The 23,771-nt window shown below is 37.7% G+C and overlaps 1 protein-coding gene across 1 annotated transcript in view; it reads right to left on the bottom strand.

Annotated features, from left to right (window-relative positions):
- The window catches only part of nrip2 (nuclear receptor interacting protein 2), a 197,554-nt gene extending 180,050 nt beyond the window's left edge, over window positions 1–17,504 (bottom strand). Inside the window, exon 1 of the mRNA XM_039769525.1 lies at window positions 16,789–17,504. Coding sequence (XP_039625459.1) covers window positions 16,789–16,944 — 156 coding nt within the window. The 5' untranslated portion in view covers window positions 16,945–17,504. The remainder of the gene's footprint in view (window positions 1–16,788) is intronic.
- Window positions 17,505–23,771: the final 6,267 nt, after the last annotated feature.

The raw sequence follows: 23,771 nt of genomic DNA, 5'->3' as shown, positions 1-23,771 counted from the left end.
TGAGGCGACTCCTGTGTGCTGTTTTGTTAGTCTTCATGACTGAGAAGAGCTTCTCACACAGATATGTGCTACCAAACATACACAAGGTTCGAGCTGCATGTAGACGGAGCTGGAGCATTTCTGAGGGAATGGAGTGAATAAACTGTGCAGGCCGTGCAGTATCATACTCTGCCTTCAGTGTGCCATTACACTGCAGCTCAATCACCTCCATCTGAATCTGCACAGGTGCAGTTTCCACATCAACGGCAAATGGGTTGCGAAACAACTCAAAATTCTTTTTGTTCTTCAAAGTCACCAAAGCGCCGTAACTCAGTGCGCAGTGCGGCAGTTTATCAGCAAAGTGCATATTTGGGAACACCGTTGTGCCGACTTGGTTCAACATTACTTGGCAACAGGGAAAGTGGGGCAAGTTGCACTGGTGCATTTGTGTCTCCCATAAAAGTAGCTTCACTTGAAATCACTTTGTGATTTTGCACGGTAAAACGTCTGCTGAAGTGTCAGATTCTTCTTTAACTCTTCTGCTTTCTGTATCTTGTGCATTGCATTCAGGTCTTTCAGGTTATCTTGATGTTTTGTCTCATAGTGCCGTCTTAGATTAAATTCTGTAATTACAGCCACATTAGCTCCACAAATGAGACACACGGGTTTACCAGCAATGTCAGTAAACATATACTCAGCCTCCCATCGGTTTTTAAAGGCTCTATGTTCAGAATCACCTTTTCTCTTCGGCATCGTGTGGGCTAGCTTCGCAATAACTTGCAGCATCATAAGCTAGACTTGATTAACGCGGTAAGTGTTCGGCAAGGCAGCTGAAGCGCTGCATTATGGGATCTGTAGTTTATTGTGTTACCAGCGCTTCATATCCCCGGCCATTAATAACAATAATATATAAAATGATTCGGGCGGATATAATTACACGGGCCGGATGTGGCCTGGGCCTTGAGTTTGACACATATGGACTAAATAGAACTTGAAAAGATATATTTTTTGAAATGTGATCGCGCAAGTCAGATCGAGTTGACGCGCACTACAGTACATCAAGCCCGCGTGCTATTGTGGTTTTGCCTGCGTGCCTCAATAAGTTACCTTCCCCTCGCTCTTACTTTTTTACCGTTCATCTAATGAATACACTGAGTATGGCTTTACCAAAACAATCATTGATCCAGAACAAAGTATCCATTATTCATAAAGCTTCAATTGGTGATCTGTCTTTCTGCGTTAACCGCATATTTTTTCATACGTCTCAAACCAAGGGGATGCGAGGCTAAAATGAATCGGGAAGCGCGCGTACATACTCAGTGCATCCCCTCTTGGGAATCGAACCTCAGACGCCGGCGCTAGAGGCGAAGCCTCTACTATTGCGCCACGGCATGTGGTTTGTCTATTTGAGCGTAGCAGTGTAATTCGGTTTTTGTTCAGCACTCTTTGGAACTGTTGCTTTTTGTCTGCGCACTCGTCAGTTCACGTGAGTCGCTGAATATGGTTTTATATGTCACTCGCTCGCTTCTAATTGTTTCGCTGCCTTGTTAATTATATAATGTATGTTTTCTTCAGCGGTTTTTGGAGCTCTTCCTGGTTTTCTATGTACTGTGTGATTACGTGGGAGGCTTGATGATGTCACACGAAACTCCGCCCCCCCATGACTTTCGAGCTCAACTCCATTACAGTAAATGGAGAAAAATAGCTTCTAGTTATGACCATTACGCGTATAATTTTGAAATGAAACCTGCCCAACTTTTGTAAGTAAGCTGTAAGGAATGAGCCTGCCAAATTTCAGCCTTCTACCTACACGGGAAGTTGGAGAATTAGTGATGAGTCAGTGAGTCAGTCAGTGAGTCAGTCAGTGAGGGCTTTGCCTTTTATTAGTATAGATATATACAGTATATATATATATATATATTAGAAAAGAAAATCTTGAGACGAGACTATTGCCAAGAGATTTTTTCAAGTCCCACCCTCCTCTCAACCATTTCCAGATAATGGCCCACGCCCACGGTCCTCTAACCTCTAATTTGTGTGAATGCTCTTGTCAGACACAATTCCTGCACTCTCAGCTCTTATAAATTGTATGTTTTCTCACTTTAGGTTCCCAATAAAAGACTTATGTCCAAATCTTATTGAAGAATTTCATCATAGTTGGTGATGATGTTGCGGAAGATGAAAACATCAACTTACAATATCCCATAAAATATCTACAACTGTTAACTCCGCCCGGTCTTCCACTGGCCGAATTACTGGTGAAAGATGGATGTATCATAATGTTATTTCGTAATTTATGTCTGAGTGATGGGCTATGCAATAGGATAAGGTTAGTTGTATTTAAAATTGGTTGAACAATTCTGACATGTAAAATATTTTAACAGGTGACAAGAAAGGTAGCACATCATCCGTGGATAACATTAGACACCAAAGAAGATCTTGATATGCCTTTCATATTAAAACAGTTTCCTGTGAGAATAGCTTTTGCTATGACAATTAACAAATCACAGGGACAAACATTCGAAAAATTTGGTTTATTTATTAGAAAGAATAAAATGATATTCACTCACATGCAGTTATATTTTGTGTTGTCACGATGTAAGTCCAAACACAGAATCAAAATTCAATGCAATATTGACGAAAAGTTAATTCAAAAAATTGTTTTTACTGAAGTTTTACAGTAAAAGTGTAAGTTTAAAAAGTATTTGCGTGTTAATTTTAAAGCCAAACAGAACGAAAATGTATAATGCAGTGAATACCTCTAACGCAACATGAAACTTTATTTTCTTTCAATTTGTTATGTTTAACTATTTTTTACTATGGTTAATTACTTGCTGTAATGTAAAATAGTTAGTTCTATTATGCATATGTAACAATTCCCATGAAAATAATAATCTGTTTAAATTGTAAATCCGCTTCCCCATACGCTAGCAACAGAACCGCGAGGTAGCTAGCATGTAGCGCCCACCCAGGGGTTGGCGAGTGAAGCAAGCGGGGGACAGAGCCCCCTTGTATGTATTTATATATATATATATATATATATATATATATATATATATATATATATATATATATATATATATATATTTACACACACACACACACAATAATTTTAACAGTTTTAAACACTTTAGTATTTGTCACTTTTCTGCATCACTATTAATGAATTAATTATATAAATTATTATAATATTCTTACAACATGCCAAGTGGTCAAAATAAAACCTCAAGAATAGTAGAGACCCTACATTTTTTGTAACTTACTCTTTGTTTTTTGTATAATGATAACAGGTTGATATCTTTTTCTTTTTTAATAAATCCTCCTCTGTTTTAACGCATTCAACAATATTATTCATCCATCCATTATCCAACCCGCTATATCCTAACTACAGGGTCATGGGAGTCTGCTGGAGCCAATCCCAGCCAATACAGGGCGCAAGGCAGGAAACAAACCCCAGGCAGGGTGCCAGCCCACCACACCAACAATATTCTACTGTTTGTTAATACACGTGACAAAAGAGGCAAAATCCAGTTTGCTCTGAACCACACTGACCATCAAAGAAACTTTTAATTTTTCATCACAAGGAAAAATGGATATTTGTGATCACAAAAAAAGAAACATGTACCTACATCCCAATTCAGGAGAACAAACAATATGGTTCATTATCAAAAAAATGTTATTTTCTTCGTCCATGACAGCCTAGGAGGCATCAGCTTACAACAGCCTACTATAGCACTATTGCGTCACAACCTCAGTCACCCAGAAAAAAATCAGTGTCCATTATTACATAATTTTTGCCTGCTACTGTTTAATTTCCTGTCCAGACATGACAATCTGCAAGTTCACTGATGCATAATGATATTTGCCCTCATTGTGCTTCTTGCATGACCTATGCACCAAAATGACCCAGCAGAGGGCAGAACGTAGCAGAATTTTGTGATTTGCAGAAGAGTTATAAGAATTACATTTATTGGATTAGCTTTGAGTAGGTTTCAGAATATTGTATTATGTTAAATCATAACACACATCTGCATTAATATCCATATTAATGTGAAGTAAAAGGAATATCTTTTCTGAAACACTATCATCGGGTCATTGTCTTCCTTGATTTTGGCCAAAGTAAATGCCATAATCCAAATTGCATAGAGTTCCCCTGGAGAACAAAAATACAACTGAATGGCTCCCTGGCAGACTAGCATCTTGTTATCCTCCTTCCTGCTTTTAATAAACTGAATGGTTTTGCCATATTAAATTCATTTACTGTATATGCACAAGGAGGATTTACACATTCACCAAACCAGTGGACTGAAAAGTACTAATGTGATGGTTTAGTTGTTCAGAGATCTGAGTCGAAACTCCAGATAAGTCCTTAGCTGTATGGAGCTTGCATGTCCTGCCTGTGTCTATGTGAGTTTTCAGTGAGTGCTAGGGTTTACTCCCACATCCCAGCAGTGCGCAGGCCATTTTGATTAGTGATTCTGAATTTGCCTCATATGAGTGGGCGGCTTATTCATGTCTTGGGCTTGATGCTGTAAGATTACCCTATGGCTCCTTTCAGCCTGACATATTGTATATAATTGTGTTTATATGTTGCCCTGCTAACTTTATTTACTTATTTATTTTTGTATTGTATTTTTGTCAACTGTTCTGAGGAGACATGTGACTATGAATTTAATTATACTATGTACACATGATAATAAACTTGATTTGACTTGATTAAAAATGAATAGATTTTAGTTGTTGCTCTCTTAATTAGATATGGCCTAGTTGCAAGCAAATTGTGTATGATCAACTAAAAATGAAACATACATAATTTATAATATCATTCCACTAACAACCACGTTTGTGGCTCTTTGTGTTATTATGATGGTATAGTGAAGAGGAAAAGAGGAAGGCCTAAGCGAAGGTTTATGGATGTGGTGAGAGAGAACATGCAAGTGAAGGGTGTAACAGAACAGATGCAGTGGACAGAAAGATATGGAAGAAGATGATCTGCTGTGGCAACCCCGAATGGGAGCAGCCAGAAGAAGAAGTGGTTAGCATCACTGCCTTACTCCTCAACGTGATCCCTGATCTGGTCGCTGCCTGGGTAGAATTTTCATATTCATCCTGTGTCTCCATTTAATTTTTTTGTTTCTCTGGGCCTTTCTGTATCCTTGTGCAAGGCTAACATCATGTTCTATAATGACCCACTAGTAATGCATGTCCAGCTGTCATGAGCTGGTACTCCATCCATGGTTGTTCATAGCTAGCAACAGTGCGGCTACAATACACTCCACTGTACAACTCTGAACTGGATAAAAAGATCAGAAAATGAAAAGATGGATGGGTGCAAAATACAGGGTATCTCACAAACAAGAGTTCTGGAACCCCATTCAACAATTCAAAACCCCCTGTAAGCCTCTACATCAAAATATTTGGGATGGTTCATTAAAACAGATTTTTGTCACACATTATGGTGGTGCAAATCATAGATTGCTTTGCTTTAAAAAAAGAATGCAGACTAGAAAGATAGCAGCTGTGAGCACTCCGTGGGCTGGCCAAGGGTAGAAAGCTGCCTATGCAGCCGAGAGGATTTGAGAAAGAGGGCAGAGACTTACAGAGAAAATGTGTAAACAGGCTTCTGTTCTCTTGTATAGAAATGTATTAATATAATTAATAACAATGCAGAAAAGTGCCCAATATTAAAGTGTCATGAAAAGTGTCCATTCTGTGCAACATTGGTCAGAAGTACAAGTGTTCCAGTCAGGGTGTGCTCCCTGGCTTATGTTTATTTCAATATATTTTACTTTGGTTCATTTTGATGCGTTATTTTAATGTGTTTTTGTTAATTATGTAAATTTTGTTTTTATTGCTGTATTTATTTATTATTTACTTTCTGTGTATTGCTTCTCCAACTGTTTTCATTGTTTTTTTTTTTTTGGTAGGCTTCATAGCTGGTGTCAAGGCTAAAGGACCACCCGCTGCCTATATACTGGGAGACTGGGGAGTGGATCCTTCAGTGGTCCGATGTCATTTGTGAGTACTAATTTCCATTTATTTAATGTAATGCATATAAGTGTTTGGCTTTTAATGATTGGGTTATATTTGGGACATTTGCATTTTAGGCAGACCCTTTTTGCCTTCTTTTTTGCCCCTTTTTGCCATTTTTTCTTCTTTTTGTTGAATCACCCACTGTAAGCAGTGGACTGAGACTAGCTCAAGCTGTAACCTGCTGCACCTTTAAAAAGAAGCCTTACAAAAAAGTATAATAATTAGTCACTTTTAACAGCGTTAGAGAGAAAGTGGAAACAAGGTATGGGCAGAAAGAAGAGGTGTAGAAAAAGAGGAAATATAAGGAAATCTTGTACCATATTTTAATTCTAGCTTTTTTGGCAGCTAAATTAATTGTCTAAAGTTTTTTTTATTTGCCACAAATTCTATTTTTTTTTGATTCTTCCAAAATTCTTTCTCATCTGCCTTAATAAAAAGGTGTCTGTGTGTCCATCCAGTTACTATGTCTCTGTCATTCGAATAGATGGCACATCACAAACATTGTCAGAGACGGCTGCGAGGCGACCCGGCTGGGACATCCAGGAGGACTGGAAGAGGGCTTGCACCTTCCCCAGACCATGTGGGGGCGAACGCCCTGGTTGCTTCGGGGACCACGGGTAGGGAGCATGGAAGCTCAACTCTGTAGGGACCCGTGGTCACTGCCAGGGGGTGCCCCACTACCTTCGGAGCCCTGGACCTCAACACTTCTGAAACACCCCTAAGTGCTGGGGGGAAGAGGAACGGGGACACCCGGAGTGTTTCCGGGTGCGCAGCCGGCACTTTCGCCACACAGGGGAGTGTCGGCGGAGGAGTTTCGGGAAGCACCTGGAGCTCATCCGGGTGTGGATATAAGGGGCCGCCTCCCTCCATTCGATGGCTGGAGTCGGGTGGAAGAGGACAGACCTCGGAGGAGAGAAGTGGAGGCAGACCAGAGACTGAGAGGCATAGTGAGAAGGCCTGGACTTAAAGGGGTGATTGGTGCTGTGGCACTGGGTCTGTGCACTTCTTTTAATTGTAAATAAACGTGTGTGTGGTGGAACATCATGTCTGCCTGTCTGTGTCTGGGCTGTACCCCACAACATTAACACTGGTTTTATGACCCCATACCAAACGGCATATAACAGAGTCATATGCATTGCATGGTGCATTTCAAACAGTAATGCTGAGGTGTACGTTGATTACTTAGATTTCAACCTGTCTTAGATGTGTAGCACAACTAGTTACACATATAAATGTATATACCACAAAGTCAAAGCTTGCTCTGATCCCTCATGTTTAATGGTCATGGAGAACAGGAAGAAAATACTAAAAATGAAATGAAATCTCTAGGCTACACCACCCTATGGGTTTGGGGGTATAAAACAGGCCTTGAGTTCAATCCACTACCCTCTTGAGAAGAGGGCTTCTGAGAATCACGAAGCATCTTAAATGGCCTACAGGCACATTTCCTAGATACTCTCAGTGGGCTTTAAGAGCTTGCTGTAACTCATCTATAACTGTAGTTCATCTACTTACTGTTATGTAACACAGACAAAGCCTTTGCTGAATTCTTTGTATGTAGCAGTATGTGACTAAGAGATACATTACAGTGCCAACAAAAAGGGTATCTTCCTTAATAGGATTAATAAACTCAAATTGTATTAAACAAACCCATTTAGAGTTACATCTCTGGTTATGCTCTGGGCAACTTCCTTATAAATTATTTAATTGAACATATAGTTCATCTGTAAATGAAAAAAATAAATAAGGAACCAATAATCTTCTTATTTAAAAATTTCCCTACTTATTCCAAACCAGGGTCATGAGGGATGCTAGACCCTTCTAACTAGCAGAGGGTACAATGCAGGAACAAACCCTGGACAAGGCACCAGCTCACTGCAGGGTGAACACACCCACGCCAACACACTCTAGGGCCAATTCACCTATTCTGCATGTCTTTGGAAAGTGGGTAGGAAGCCACACAGACACGGGGTGAACATGCAAACTCCACATGGGGAGGACGTGGGACACAACCCCTGATCTCCTTACTGTGAGGCAGAAAAGCTGCCACTGCACCACCGCGCCACCCTGTTTGAACATGGTGTTAAGGAAACATGTAAAAAAAGTCAGTCTATTAATATAGCACCATTCACAGGGTTAGCAGAATTAAAAATCATTGAAAAGCAGAATTAATATTGCATTGTGAGAGTCCAACATTCCTTTTACATTGCAGCTTATTATTTTAAAAAATGTTGCCCCTAAGTACAGTGTGTTTTTATTACATGGTAGATATAAGTGAATAAATTATATCTGTCCAATCTGCATTTTCTTTGCAGACCCATCATATACAATAATAAAGAAAGGTTGCATTTAGTTTCCATACGACCAGCGACTCCTGGGGTGACTTTTATTGAGCTTCCATAACAAAAACTCTTTCAATCTCAACAGTTTGTGACCTTTTCTTTAAGCTGCACTTGATTATGAGTGAATAGCTCTTCATTATTTTTAAACTTGACAGCACCTTTGCCAGAAGCACCACATACCGCTATGAATAAGTGGACTCTCTGCGTTAATGTCATTTTTTTAAATGTCATGATCAGAAACAGAAGGAAAGAGTGCATGTTGGCAATTGGAAAGCACTAAAACAATTTCAAATTATGCTGAAAAAAGCGAGACACAAGAAAAAAACAGCAAATTTAAAATTGAAAGTAAAAGTAATACTTCAATAAGAAAATGATCAGACACATATAACTCGCACTCTAGTGCAATTATTTTGAGAATATGCATTACTGCCTCGTAGCACCAAAGTTCCAACTTTGAGACCTGGAGTACATTAACTGTTTGCATGCTCTTCTTGTGTCAATGTGAGGTTTTCATGTCCCAAAGATAGAGGTTCATTTATAATTGTATTTCCATGAGTGAGTGTATGTGTGTGAGTGTAACCGTGCTCAGTGATGAACTAGCATGCCACATAGGACTGTTTCCTCTCTGTACCCATTGCTGCAAGGACAGACATTTACTACACTAAAACTCTATGTTAGATAAGGTTATTATCTAACATAGGGTTTTAGGGTAGTAAATGTTAGATAAGAAGGTTAAGCAATGGATGGATAGATGGATGTTGTATAGTAGAGAATGAAACGGATAATATCTGAGATGGAACATTTGTATGGGCATACAGAAAAATGGAAGGACCAAATGGTTGCTCAGTTTGAGCAGCTCACACACTTTAATTTTGTATGCCTTTAAATTTAGCTGTGTGTCTTATACCTTAAATACCTTAATCATAATAAGATCATTAAACCTGATAACTTATTACTCACTGATCTTTTCCATGACATTTTCAAAAGGTACTCGCTAGACTATTAATTAATGATTTTTGTTAAATTACGAGTGCTTGGACCCAGTCTGATTGCAGAGTGGGTACCTTATATTGTATAATGTTTCCTCATTCTCCCAATTTTCAAAATTAGTCTCTTTCAGGGACTTCCCCTTCATCCCACAACACAAATACCTCTAGCTAGGTCTGTTATTGACTTGTGTGTGTTTAGGGTTTGGTGTTGCTGGTTTAGTCTTGGCTCATGATATCATTATCTGGAAAACGCCAGTGTACAACATGAGTGGATGCTACTTTGAAAAATCTTTTAAATTAAATGGTTAACAAGAAAAATTAAATAGCAAGACAAAAAAAGCTCAACAGCATAAATATTTAACTACTCTTGACAGCCAAGAGTAAGTGTGACAGCATCTGTTTACAGCTGTTATTAAACATACCCCAAAACCATACAACATTTACTGCATTTCAGGAAAACTTCAACCTGTCTTTCTCTTGATGTTAAATTTATTGATTTTTGCAAACAAATATACCTCCCAACCCTTTCTCACATCTTGTTTAGCTCAATTAAAAGTATATAATGACACATGAAATGAATAATAATATCAAAGATCCAGCTGGCATTGCCCTTTTTGTTTTGTCCTATTTCGCAAATGTTTTTCTCAATGTTTCTCAACAATTTTCTCAAATGGCATACTCATTTTAAGAAAATCTACCAGGACAGCACTAACAACTTGCGAGAGTGGATTCAGACACAGTCCATCTTTCAAGGAAGAAAAGGAAATGTGTAAATATGCAAACTGGGTATAGATCAAGTGAATGATCTATTAGGAAAGATGAAAAAAGAGCTATTCACTCATAATCAGGTGCAGCTTAAAGAAAAGGTCACAAACTGTTCAGACTGAAAAATGAGAAACCACAGTAAAACAAACCATCTACATTATTATAATAATTTCACAGTTTTTAAACATTTTAAGGAAAGTATCAAGACTCCAATAATGAGAAAGTTAGTGCTTAAATGATAAATATTCAACTAGGCAAAGTTTTAAAGCTATCTTACAGAAACATATCTTGTCTAATACATCCCTGTTTACCATGGTGCTAGAGAGTGGCGACGTATTTCATGTTGGTTGGATATACAAATAAGAGTTTCATTGTATTAGGTACATGTGACAATACTACTACAACTACTACAACTAGTGCTACTAACATAACACACTTAATGTAGAATATGGGAGGCACGGTGGCGCAGCGGTAGCGCTGCTGCCTCGCAGTTAGGAGACCCGGGTTCGCTTCCTGTGTCCTCCCTGCGTGGAGTTTGCATGTTGTCTGCGTGGGTTTCCTCCGGGCACTCCAGTTTCCTCCCACAATCCAAAGGATTGGCGATTCTAAATTGGCCTTTGTGTGTGTCCTGCGGTGGGTTGGCACCCTGCCCAGGATTGGTTCCTGCCTTGTGCCCTGGGTTTGGCTCCAGCAGACCCCTGTGACCCTGTATTCAAATTCAGTGGGTTAGAAAATGGATGGATGTAGAATATGTTCAGCTTGTAATATCTTCTTTATACCACTAGGGGTCCAAGGAACCAACTGACACATCCTTGAAAAATAAATCCATTTGTCTCATACCCCTAATGGGTTGTCACTCCATTTATGCTAAAACACAAAATCACCCAAATCTTTCTTTGTCAAATATGATGCCACAAATCAATCTGGCAGTATGTCTTTTTTATTTAACTGAAAGGCTCTGTCAAGACTGGAAAATGAAAGCATTTGACTTGAAATATCATAAACATTAACAAAGATTTCAAAGATATATGGTATGTCCCTCAACAACAGCTTAAGTAAATTATATACTAGAAGGATAAGTTATTCAAAGCAAATTTTAATAAAACCTTACACTTTCTGAAAATGTATCATAGTGATCAGGATTTTCTATCTGAGCTGGTGATTTAAATTCTTCTATATGCTCTGACTTGGAGAAATATTCACATAATTTGTTTAGTAAATATCTATGTGAGAATATTTCAAATGCTATACTCAGCAAAAAAAGAAACGTCCTCTGACTTTCAACTGTTTTTACTTTCAGTAAACTTAATGTGTAAATATTTGTATGAACACTAAAAGAGTCAACACTATAAGACATAAACTAAAAATGTTTCACAATGTGTCCCTGAATGAAGGGAGGCTCAAAATCAAAAGTACCAGTCAGTATCTGGTGTGGCCACCAGCTGCTTGAAGTACTGCAGTGCATCTCCTCCTCATAGACTGGACCAGATTTGTCAGTTCTTGCTGTGAGATGTTACCCCACTCTTCCACCAAGGCACATGCAAGTTCCTGGACATTTCTGGGGGGAAATGGCCCTAGCCCTCACCCTGCGATCCAACAGGTCCCAGACATGCTCAGTTCCTTCGACGATAAACACGAATCCGTCCATTACCCCTGGTGAGACAAAACCGTGACTCATCAGTGAAGAGCACTTTTTGCCACTCCTGTCTGGTCCAGCGAAGGTGGGTTTGTGCCCATAGGCGGCGTTGTTGCTGGTGATGTCTGGTAAGGACCTGCCTTACAACAGGCCTACAAGCCCTCAGTCCAGCCTCTCTCAGCTTATTGCGGACAATCTGAGCACCGATGGAGGGATTGTGTGTTCCTGGTGTGACTCGGGCAGTTGTTGTGGCCATCCTGTACCTGTCACGCAGGTGTGATATTCGGATGTACCGATCCTGTGCAGGTGTTGTTACACGTGGCCTTCCACTGTGAGGATGATCAGCTGTCCTTCCTGTCTCCCTGTAGCGCTGTCTTAGGCGTCTCACAGTGCGGACATGGCAATTTATTGCCCTAGCCACATCAGCAGTCCTCATGCCTCCCTGCAGCATGCCTAATGCACGTTCACGCAGATGAGCAGGGACCCAGGGCATCTTTCTTTGGGTGTTTTTCACAGTCGGTAGACAAGTCTCTTTAGTGTCCTGCGTTTTTAGAACTGTGACCTTAAATGCCTACTTTCTGTAAGCTGTTAAGGTCTTAACGACCATTCCACAGGTGCATGTTAATTAATTGATTATGGTTAATTGAACATGGATGGAAAACATTGTTTAAACCCTTTACAATGAAGATCTGTAAAGTTAGTTGGATTTTTAAAACATTATTGTTGAAATACACAGTCCTGAAAAAGGGACGTTTCATTTTTTGCTGAGTATATATATAAACATTGATTGTTGAATACTAAAATTCACCTCAATGTATGTAAAGAATTTTGGCATGGTATTTAATATGAGAGGTTCTTCAACACATTCCTTTTTGAAAATGAGTTTTTATTGGAGAAAAGGAGCTTACCCCGAAGCAGTCCATCACAGAGCACTGTTAGGCTAGCACACATGCACATTGTTTCACTCATAGTATGCCTATTTACAGCATTCATATTCCCTGAACTGTACATGTTTTGGCAATGATATGAAACCTGAGTTCAGCTGGACCCTGGTCCATAAACACAGTGATAGGATCCATAATGGAACCCTGGTCCTTGTAATTGTGAGGCACCAGGGCATACATGGAGCCAGCTTGCTGCTATTCATCTATGGATTCTTATTAATTATAGACTGATTGACAGAAATGTCTTGTGCTAATATTGTAGTAATATGTATAATATGTATCTATGTGTTAAAATGCAGATAAAGTTTGGTGTAATAATTTCCATGATAATTATATACTGTAGCTGCACACCAACTCAAGTTTTAGGAATCAATATCTGTTTTTTGCTTGCCTTAGGACTGAATAGTGTTGACTGTAAAATATGATAAGGACTGGCATTATTTCCACAGTTTAAATATTGCACACAATGCTACGGTTACATATTCCTTTTCCTTGAAGTTCTCCATTGTAAAATTCCAATTCAAGAAATAAATTGGGCAGCACAGAGGTGCAGTGCTTAGTGCTGCTATTTCATGTAACCAGCATCCCGGATTTTAATCCTATACCTGGCTGAAGCCTATGTGGAAATTTTAAGATCTCCCTTTTCTCAGTAATAGATTTTCCTCCCAGTACTTCAGGTGTTCACCCATTTAACACATTTCTGAGTTGCTTTTGATACCATGACTGTAGGAATGAAATCAGCCCTGGCAAGGGATACAGTTTATTAATTACAGTGCCCACATGCTAACAAACCTAAACAGACTCTATTGTGCAATCACCAGTTAACCCTAAACTGTCCATCTTTGAGGATGTTGGAGAAAAACTGGAGAAGCTGAAGGAAAGTCCATGCAGATACAAGGAGAATGTACATATTCCACATTGGCAATGCCCGGGTACAAGATTCAAACTCAGGGCACTGAATTCATAAGCTGGCAGTGCTACCAACTGCATCATAATATATGTCATCCACATCAGTAATCATCACAAAAGTAAAGTAAATAACTACTTGTGTTAAATATTAGAATCACTTTAAATTCACTTTATGTATAGTAAAATGCTCCTGGCAGTGAAAACTTGTTTGAGTTTTTTCCATATAGTACTTGGCATAGCCTGGGACTATTCCATAAAAATCAATTCTGAATAATGTAAAATGACAAAGTAGAAAATCTACCACAAAGAACAACTTCAAAAGTGTCAGATTTTTAATGTGTATTTCATTTTCAGGGGTGTGAATTAACTGGCAGCACAGTGCTTTCATCTGCAAGCATTGATGAAGAAAAATGTGCCATATTTCTGGATGAATCCACCCATCCATCCATCCATTATCCAACCCGTTATATCCTAACTACATGTTCATGGTGATCTGCTGGAGCAAATCCCAGCCAACAAAGGATGCAAGGCAGGAAACAAACTCCGGGCATGGCGCCAGCCCACCGCAGGGCACACAAACACACACACACATACACCCACACACCAAGCACACACTAGGTACAATTTAAAATTGCCAATGCACCTAACCTGCATTTCTTTGGACTGTAGGAGGAAACCGGAGTACCCAGAGGAAACCCACGCAGACACGGGGAGAACATGCAAACTCCATGCAGGGAGGACCCCAGGAAGCGAACCCGGGGCTCCTAACTGCAAGGCTCTGAAATGAGCAAGTAAATATATGCTTTTAAATCTCTAGATAATGATTATAAGCGGTTGTCTATAGTCTGCATTCATGTTATGATTATTTGTCCATTGAAAACATTCTAAAAATCTCAGCAGACCTGCTTGATAATATTGAGAAATTCCCTTCCCATTCCAGCAGATAGATAGATAGATAGATAGATAGATAGATAGATAGATAGATAGATAGATAGATAGATAGATAGATAGATAGATAGATAGATATGTCATATATTTGGTCTTCCTCAGGTTGGTGAGAATAACCCCCACCTACCACACACACCAGAAGAATTCCCACTGTTAAGCAAGTACTAAAATTCAAGTACTAATTTTCAACTTCCATGCTTTGCAGTAAGAAAATTACCTTTCTGATGCAATCTGCAGCATTTTCTTCATCCAAATAAACCTCTTTTCAGGGAATTCTTTGTTTTTTTTTCTTTTAATATAGCTTGGGGAAAAAGCCACCCATGTATCAAAAAGGTTTGCACATGGATATAAATACACTCACAAATTACAGAGCAGATTGATGTGCAGCTGGGTACCAGTTGCTTATTCTTGGAACAGAACCCATATTCAACAAGTGCTGAGCTGGAAATGTGAGAGATGAAGCGCAATGATGACAAATACAACTATGGTCAAGTCTCAGCATACACTGCTTGACATGGATCAATGAACTTATGGTGCCTGTATATTTTATGTCTTATTAGCACTTCATTTTAAACAATGCATTGTTATTATTATGACCGTGTAGAAAAAGACGAGACTCAAACAAACAAACTCTAACATACTTTGCCTTCACCTTGCCTTTAAACATTTATATTTTATCTTCACATTGTAATTAATTTCAAAATATTGCAAAGGTGTCCTCTTAATATTCATGTATTAATTCAATGCAATTATTGTGCAAAGCAAAATATGAAAACATGAATGTAATTGTAAAGACATATTTAAATACTTATTTGTGACAAATATTCTGCTTCAATGTTAGGCAGAAAAAATACAGCCATCATTGGCCATGCAAACAAAACCAAAACATAGTTATTTAATTACTAACTCAGTGATTAATAGCTTGATGTTACATAATTGTATGATTCAGGTGATAATTAACACCTTTATAAATACTTCTTTTTTTGAGACATTCAGGTTGGAAACAAGCACATACACATCACAAAGCAGACACAAGGAATTTAAACTGAATTCAATTTAAATAAACTTTGCAACATCAAATGCCAAGCCTGTAAAAAGATGCCACTTTTTCTAACAAAACTAGTTATTAATTAAAATGAAAACAAAAAATATACATCCTACAATAGTATCACACAGGAATTAAAGCAGGAAAATCTGATCACAAATATTACATAAATTCAAAATTTATAATTGCAGTTTGTTTTATTATTTTTTGCATCAATATGCAAATATGTAGAAACCATAAGTATTTAGTAAAATTCTGTATTCTATATGACTTGTTATATACAGATTTTATTTTTTCTCCAGCCATCTGGAGTTTTTTTGTTTTTTCTGTCCCCCCTGGCCAAAGAACCTTACTTTTATTCGATGTTAATTAATGTTGATTTATTTTGTTTTCTTATTGTGTCTTTTATTTTTCTATTCTTTATTATGTAAAGCACTTTGAGCTACTGTTTGTATGAAAGTGAGCTATATAAATAAATGTTGTTGTTGTTGTTGTTGTACAGTATAGTTACATATTTTTGAAATTTGTATACACTCCAAAATCGATCTATCTATCTTACAACCATTTACTATATTTTTCACTTTAAGTGTGATTTTATTTTTATCTAATATATTGATCTAGTTTATGAAACTATGCAGACAAGAAATATATATATAAATACAAAGGGAGATATATAAAATGGTTTATTGCCATGCTGTGAATAATGTTTGTAACTAATGTTTGCCTTGAAACTAAAAGGAATACGGCAGCTGAAAAAGCGACTACCTCAGTTGTGGGTTCCTTCTGTGTTGCCTCACCTGTTAAGTTGTGCTGCAGTGCATACTGATTTTATCATCCCTTTTTTCGATTTCATACTTTTTTCATGTTACATTACTCTGTTTTGTTGCCATTCTTTTCTGATTTTTGCTCTTATGCTACCGAAATATTTGGCTCTACTGCACCAAAGTAAGATCGGTGACGTCCTCGGAGACAGAGGCACTGTACACATACATGTATACATTAACGGTATGTACTTGGCATATAGCGAAAAAAAACACAGGAAAAACTAATAGTCATTAAACTCATTTTCGTCATAAGTGATTGCTACTCTTTTTTTATATCTTTAAACAGCTGCACACAAAATGTGTGAATGAGACGATAAAGACCCACAGGCTCAAGCGATGCCCCTACTGAGCCCGTTCTTCCGCAAGATGCTTACCAGGTCTTTGGAAGTCCCCAGTCTTTTGAGCCCGTCCAGGGGTAGCAGGTCGGCAGAGTCCTTGTGTGTGAACTGCGTTGCTTGTTTCAAACGCCGTTGCTGATGCAGAATGGCTTTGTCCCGAATGTCCATTTCACTTTTCTTGGAGTCGGTCATGGCTCTCCGTTGTTTCGCTTCCAGTCCTGTAGTGCTCTTTGCTTCGGTTAAGCAAGACCGTGTGTTCGGAGCGTGTCCTTGCTATGCTGCAGATTGAACTCAATCTCTCTCTCTCTCTCTCTCTCTCTCTATGTGTGTGTGTGTGTGTTTGCTTTATCACGCGCTCTCTTGCTTTCTGCAGTTCGGAAGATGCGATTCTTTGAATAAGATCCCGGTTCACGTCATGAACAAATTTACATAAATTACTCAACACCGGTAGAGGGAGGTAGAGGGTGGGGAATGTCGGGTTCTGGGATGGCACTGATAAGCAGTGACTAGAATAAACAAAAGCAAGTGACTACTAATATTTAACAGTTCCAGTGCCAAATGAAAGTTAAATTACATAATGGATTACATTAATTAATACATTAATAATTACATAATGGTCGGATGGATGGATGCACCGATCAATCGATTGGTTGAATAGTTTCAAATAAACCTTTAAGGAAAATATTACAATTTTGCAAAGATTTCTTTTTACTTTGCTGTTCTTGTCAAAATCAGATATACCAATTTTTCAAGTTTTGCGTCATTTGTCTTTATATATAGCGACTTTCACATTCGCATAACGCATTTAAAAAAAAATAATATTGCATTAAATAAACATTCAAAGATTGTTAAATGCAGCAAATGACTTAAAAGATACAAATACAGAAGTTGTAATTGTGCAGCCTATAATTTAGCTGGAAAAATAAATTCTGTCTTGTCTTCGCATCTTTGAACTGTTCACAGATATTCATTTTTATTTTAAATATTAAATCTTTTGATTACCTCCTTCTTATGTCAAGAGGGTGGTGATTTTAGGAATCAGTTCGTTCATGCGCTTAGAAAGCAGACGTTGGCTTAAAACTGAGAAGTGAAAGGCTTACAAGCCCCGATTTCTAAAACCACGGTCTGCTTTAATGTATCGGCGTGCCATTGGCTGAATAACTTGATAGGAAACAGACATATCCATTACTGTATATGGCACTTTTCATATTGGAGAGCGAAAGATTTAAATAACAAATGGATTAAATAAGTGCTATTTGAAGGTAGTAAACTCAGGTGCACAGTATATCAGATAAATGGAGTCTGTACAGAGGAATTGTATTTTCGTGGTATTTTAGAGTACAGTACTAGGGTGTTAGCCATGTAATGAGAAGTCAAGCAAAATGACACCTTTTATTGGCTAACTAAAAAGATTACAATATGCAAGTTTTCGAGGCAACTCAGGCTTCTTCTTCAGGCAAAATAATATATAAAGCACCTGACTGAGAGAAAATTTCCGAGAACTATAAACATTGAAAAAAACGAAAAGCTTCGAGTTATGACTCTCGAAATTACGCGTTTAATTATTCTTTCCAATGCATAAAACGGCGTATAAAGAAATTAAAAACGTGACCCTCACCAATGGTAGCTGTTTCAGGAGATGAGATGAGATTATAGAAAAAAGGAAAAAACAAGGGTTCGCCATGAGTGTGAAATATATTCTGTGACGCATATCCAACGAGTATCGTATTTTATTTTTGCATTATTTGCTAAGGTGACCCTGTAGTTAGTGCGTAACATCACAGCTCGATCCCTGGTTCGTGTCCTGTCTACGTCAAATCTGCACGCCCATCGCGTTCGCGTGGGTTTTCTCAAACTTTAAAAGAGGCGCAAGATAGACAGAGTGAACTAATTTAACCCAGTTTGGATTGTGCCCTGTGATCCTTAGAAAAACAGAATCGTGGATTTTCTATTTGATCGACTTCATTAAAGTTATATCTGACTTCAGAATCATCCTGTTAGTAGCTAATTAGCTATGCAGTACTATATCTATATAGTATTATCATTAGTTTTGTAATAGAAGTAGTATTAACAGTAGTAGAATAGATGTAGTAAAATACTCGCCAACAGTGCACGGCAAAGCAAAACGTTGATTTCATCGGTTCTTAACTGATGAAGCTGTAGTTGTGCCTATGCCGTAATGCCTTTTGACGTCTGGCTGACCTTTCTCTTCCGCTTAGTCTAGCGTTTGTTCTGTTCTTCCTAGCTGACATCGCCACCCTAGCTTTGGACTTCTGAGGTAATAATGTATGTTGGAACTTCGTCTGCATTCATTTTTGGTATTCGTGAAAAATAAATAAATAAAATAAGAGTAACAGAGCGACAGACAGACAATGCACTGTTCTTGAAATCATATTTAGCCTCCGTTTGTCCCGTCAATGGTGAGCCTAAAGTCAGGTTTTAACAATACCAATGTACGAACAATCGAAAAATACCAAATTAAGTGAATATCAAAAACATATATATTAAAGAAGAGCACCGTTTTTTTATGAACACTTCCTTGAAACCTAGATTAACATAATATTTCCCCCTAACTGAAAACTGACAAATTATACATGCGATTGAATTATGAGCTCGTGAATCCTTCAGTGTCTGCGGGATTTGTGGAGCTGTCCGTTTCAGCACCACTGCGTACCCTTGAAAAGATCTATCCACATGTTTCTATTGAATTTGCTGGTCAACAAACTGAGGCCTTGGATATGATGAGAGAACATCACATAAACTCAGACTGTTCCACCTATGATCTGCTACTCTGTCCTTCAGCCTGATGATTTTGGCATTTTCTGTCATTCTGTTTGTTTTCTGTCTCTGTTTTCTGTATAGAGACAATACACACGTCAAATTTCACATTGCTTGAGATGGGCTCTTCTTTTTCATGGGAATAAGTTTTACCAGTGCCAACTTAAGGTAAAATCAAACATTTTTTAACCAAATAATACTTTTGAAGCAGTGTACTGTACTTCACAATTTCAAAAATGTATTTTAAATATGTAACTATTAATAAGAGAAGGAGAATTTAGGCCATACACCACATACAGGGACCAGCTAACCAACAATGACAACCAAGAGTGGGAAGAGAAGCCAACTAATTGGCTTGCTTCCCTGTAATCAATTAAAGTGTTTTCTCAATATTAGTCTCAAAAATTCTTTCACTAGGTGAGGGGTTTTATTATACATGCCAGGACAGAGTCACTTGAGAGGGCTGAAGTAATGTCATGTCTAGCGGTCACTTTTAGGTAAGTCTTCCTCATGTAGTTTCCTGACAGTATTACGCCCCATTTCAATGAACATGTCAGGCTCCTATGTCTGATTCTGAATAGCCTGTCCTACATGACATTTTGCAGAGGCCTAGGGCTGCACTAACAGCAACAGTCCAAAGTACAGGAAACTTCTTTTTCATGCAGTGTGTCACCCAGTGTGATTTTCCTTCTTTAGCTTACTTCTCGGCAAGACATTACAGAGGGCGCCCAATGACATAGTATGAGAGTAGTATAATTTGTTGAACACACTTCTTTTTAAGAAATACACTGCATTTAATGAGTGTTATTTTAACATCTTCAGTCCTTTCAGGTAGGCTTTAAAATGGAAAGATAATCCCCTTAGATGTTCTTGATATTCACATCAGTATATTCTGTTATGCAAATGCTTTTAGGATAATGCTTACCATAAATGGAATTATATAAAATTAAAAATACTTTTTTTTGCACTATTAGATGATTAAACAGAACCAATAAAACAGCAAGCTGCAGACATGAAAATTTTTTATGTTTAAGTAATTTGGCTTCTGAGACAAATTATGGATATTTAATCATGACAATGCTGGTAAGTGACAGTACTATATTCCAGATTTTGTTATTGCTGTAAACTAGACAATTTAAGCAGATATTACATTTTTAAAATCTATAAATTGCCTCATCTAAAGTCAGTTAATAGTCTGCCCACAATATACTAATAGTAAAAATTGAATAAACAGTATTTACAGTAATTATTACTATAGAGCAGTATAGTAATTAACACTGCTGTCTCACTCACTTCTTTAGAGACACAAGCTCTTTTACTTAACATATAGCTAGATTACAAAATTTCTACCTGGCTCATCCTCAGGTAATACCCTTCTTCATTTAATGTTTCACCACTATCAATACAGCTTCTATAGTGTGACATTTTTGTGTTTCCTGGTCTATTTAGTAAATGTATCTGCCTGTTCTTTGCCTAGCATATCACTCAGTTATTCACTCTGTGAGAAAGAACGTAGCAGTTTGAACTGCTTTAATAATTACCTGGAGATAAATCTAAAACCTAGAACATAGCTGGGGTTGAAACCAGCAAAGTCTATAAACTTGTTGCTAAAACCAAAACATAAATCACTAATCAAAGTCTAAAGATGAAATGCAAGAGGTCAGAAGCTATAATAACACATGAATTTTATTTATACACAATCCACAATTTTGGAGGCTGCATAACACGCACTTCCAGTTTATAAAGTGTTGCAATGCAACTTCAAGAAACAATACCCTTAGTAATAAAGCGTCATGCTGTGACAATAGTGATGCCTATAGAAAACAAAATGGGGGCAAGGTAAAGCAAAACATATCATGCAAACAAAATCCAATATTGATCCAGAGACAAATATTAATAGGAATAACCTAACAAACAGAATCCCTGATATTCAAAAGTACTAAATAAAAAAAACCTGAATTGACTCATGTTAAAATATGTATTTAAATTGAAACAAACAAACAAACAAACAAACTGTAATTTCCTGATTTGTAGCACTCATTTTCACATCCTTCTTCCTCACCCACTATCCAAAATTGTTTGTTTGTTAGTCGCAAAAGATGGCTTTGACCCTTCCTTCTAACCGATTATTTGACTATAGGGAGGGTCTTGTTGTTCTGAACCCCAAACGTACAAAACTCCATATTATATACAGTTTCTGTCAGCATCACCAACATCCACACTACACCCTCTGTCAACATGTTTTCCAGCACTATGTCTATGTCAATATGAAATTGCTCCAATTAATCCCTTTCAATTGTTTTTGGCCAATGCATTTTCTCTTTCATACCCATTGTTCTGGGCTTGGTCTCCCCTTAGTTGTTACTTATTCCATCTGTGGTCAGGTAGTGCTTCTGATTACTTCCACATTCGCTGCTGTTTGCACTCACCTCCACCTCATCTTGGAGGTCCCTCATTCTGTGGTTTCCAGACATGGTCATTGTCTGTGTGAAGTCTGCGCATTTTCTGTGTTTCTAAATGGTAGTTCTTCTTACTGCACACCCCTAAGACTTGCATGTTAGGTAAATTCCCAGCATTAAAACAGCCCAGAAGTAATAAGTCTATACAATACCATAGATGGCATCCCATAGAATGTTGTTTCCCCCTAATGTCGATGCAGTCAGGATGGACTCCAGATTCCCACCTTCTACATTGGAAAAAAATGGCTTCATAAAATTGATAGATTAACTAATATAATATTTAAATTTAAATAATATTGGAAAATACCAAATAAGAAGTTAAATCATTTACATATAAATCTTTACATACCTTTTCAACACAATTGATAATTATACGATAATTGTTAAATGACATAACAAATTCTTCCATTCTGGCATATGAAATATCTTCCAATTGCCATGATGTTTGTTAATATTCCACTTTCTTTTTCTCTGTATTGTATTTTGTTCTCTTCCATGTCTCCAGATAAATATATAACTAACATTGTGAAAGGTAAATAGACTGTGACAAGTGCCGCATTGCTGCTATTGATCTTTATATGATAAGAAAGCATTGTGGAGAAAATAATCAATGATGAACTGAAACTGTATCTGAAGTATGGCCTACATGCTTAATCTTATGATGGGTCCATCACAGACGCTAGCAGAGACATTATTGATTTATTCAGTAATTCACAGAAGACTAGTATAAGGTTTGTGGTCCTGTCAGAAAAGAGCAATAGAAATCAGTAAAGCTATTGGCCAATATCAAACACAGAAAAGAGCAATGGAGTTCAGTAAAAAATAAAGCTCAGACCTATGCGTTCAAAATGTCTATTTTGCCTTCAGAGCATAAATTACATAAACAAGCGTGCCTCTGAATTCTGAGTCATAAATGAATTCTGAATGTAGAGAGGTCAAATGACTGATCAGCTTTGCAAGCCACTGTGACATGGACTGGGCAATTTTATTTTATACATGTCATAAGGCAGAGAGAGCTCAGACAAATCCAGCATAATCTCACTGTTTGGTCCATGACATGATAAGAAGTAAGATTTACAGAAAGGTGTGACATTTTTAAGTTTTGTAATGCATTTTTTGGAAATGCCAGAAAAGGCATTTTCCATGCAACTGATGAAATATGAGGAAAAGTAACAATTTAGGAAAAAGATTATAAAAATGTTTAAATGCTACCTAATAATATTCAAATGTAAAACTTGTTGATTTTCCTGTGACACTTAAAATTTGGGGGTATTTGGTTTAAAACAAGTAAATAAGGACAAGATTAGACAGAGGCAGAATGGTGGTGTTATATGTACAGTTGTTAGTGTGGCTATCATATAACTGCAGGATTCTTGGCTTAAATCCCAGGTCCAAACACAGCCTGTACAGAGTTTTTAGGGTCACTTCATGTCTGCATGAGTCTTCCACCAAGTACTCTGTTTTCCTACAACATTCTAAAGATGTGTGTTGTCTAAATGGCAGCTCTGTCTGTGGGTATGCTTGTCTGCATGCTCTACAATTTATCTGGTGCCCCCATACGGGGTTGATTCACATCTTGCCTTCAGCACTGAGTGGATAAACATCAGATATCCTTGAGACTAAACTGGATAAGTGAGTTATGAAAGAGATCGTTGGAAAATCAATTGCCGCTTGTACTGCTACACTAGATGGTATGTATGTTAACTCCATTTACAGTGAACAATATTACAGAGAATTTACTGTCTAGTCACTTATTTAGATAACAAAATCACTAAACTTAGG

This window comes from Polypterus senegalus, chromosome 11 (genome assembly GCF_016835505.1).
Source record: "Polypterus senegalus isolate Bchr_013 chromosome 11, ASM1683550v1, whole genome shotgun sequence".
Taxonomy (NCBI): domain Eukaryota; kingdom Metazoa; phylum Chordata; class Cladistia; order Polypteriformes; family Polypteridae; genus Polypterus; species Polypterus senegalus.
Note: the sequence above shows the minus strand (reverse complement) of the source record. Positions and strands in the feature narration are given on the sequence as shown.